A 1,105-nucleotide genomic window follows, 5' to 3' on the forward strand; every position below is an offset into this window, starting at 1 on the left:
TGGTAAAATGAACATTCCAAGATCCTGATATGTAACTTGTTGGCCTTCTAACATTTACAAAAATGTCTATGGATCTGGCCAGTGGCAGTGGTTCATACCTGTAATCCCAGCACTATGGGAGGTCAAGGCGAACAGATCACCTGCGATCAGGGGTTGGAGACCAGCCTGGCTATGATGGCGAAACCCCGTCTCTACTAAAAATACAAAAAAATTAGCTAGGCTTGTTGGCATGAGCCTATAATCCTACCTACTCTAGAGGCTGGGTCACGAGAATAGCTTGAATCTGGGAGGCAGAGGTTGCAGTGAGCCGGCATCACGCCACTGCACTCCAGCCTGGGAGATGGGAGACAGAGCCAGATTCTGCTGGAAAAAAAAAAAAAAAAGCCTTTCTGGCGGTGACGACCTACCCACAAGAACATACCTCTTGCAAAGGATCTCCTTCATCCCTCTCCAGAAGAGAAGAGGAAACACAAGAAGAAACGCCTGGTGCAGAGCCCCAATTCCTGCTTCATGGATGTGAAATGCCCAGGATGCTATAAAATCACCACAGTCTTTAGCCATGCAGAAACGGTAGTTTTGTGTGTTGGCTGCTCCACGGTCCTCTGCCAGACTACAGAAGGAAAAGCAAGGCTTACAGAAGGATGTTCTTTCAGGAGGAAACAGCACTAAAAGCACTCTGAATCAAGATGAGTGGGAAACCATCTCAATAAACACATTTTGGATAAAAAAAATAAAAAGAAAAGAAAAAGAAAAAGAAAAAAATCTATGGATTTAATAGTCTTTAATACTATTCTATTAAGCAGAATGATCCATGTTGGAAACAATTTTTCATGGATCTCTCACATTTCTGCATATCTCATGAGCAGAGAGTCACTGGTACATTTGTTCCAGACTATCTTTTCAAGGATATTTGTATGCTGAACAGCCTTGGAAGACAGAGGTAATAATTCCTTCTGGAGCAACAGGACACAACTTATTGTTGGCTCATTTTAAAAGTGCAGGTTTCTCCTTTTTTTTTTTTTTTTGAGATGAAGTCTTGCTCTGTTACCCAGGCTAGAGTGCAGTGGCTCAATCTCAGCTTCCTTCCGGGTTCAAGCAATTCTCT

The 1,105-nt window shown here is 42.8% G+C and overlaps 1 protein-coding gene across 1 annotated transcript; it reads left to right on the forward strand.

The window, feature by feature from the left end:
- Positions 1-322: 322 nt before the first annotated feature.
- Positions 323-762, forward strand: LOC120365004 (small ribosomal subunit protein eS27-like). Its single transcript, XM_039472234.2, has one exon. It carries the CDS (start codon positions 511-513, stop codon positions 667-669), a length of 159 nt encoding a protein of 52 aa, XP_039328168.2. The 5' UTR covers positions 323-510; the 3' UTR covers positions 670-762.
- The last annotated feature ends 343 nt before the right edge of the window (positions 763-1,105 follow it).

The sequence above is a fragment of the Saimiri boliviensis genome, chromosome 7 (assembly GCF_048565385.1).
Source record: "Saimiri boliviensis isolate mSaiBol1 chromosome 7, mSaiBol1.pri, whole genome shotgun sequence".
In the NCBI taxonomy this organism is placed as follows: Eukaryota; Metazoa; Chordata; class Mammalia; order Primates; family Cebidae; genus Saimiri; species Saimiri boliviensis.

Excerpts from the sequence above, each read along its gene's own strand:
- LOC120365004 (XM_039472234.2), top strand. The coding sequence starts at position 511 with ATGGATGTGAAATGCCCAGGATGCTATAAAATCACCACAGTCTTTAGC.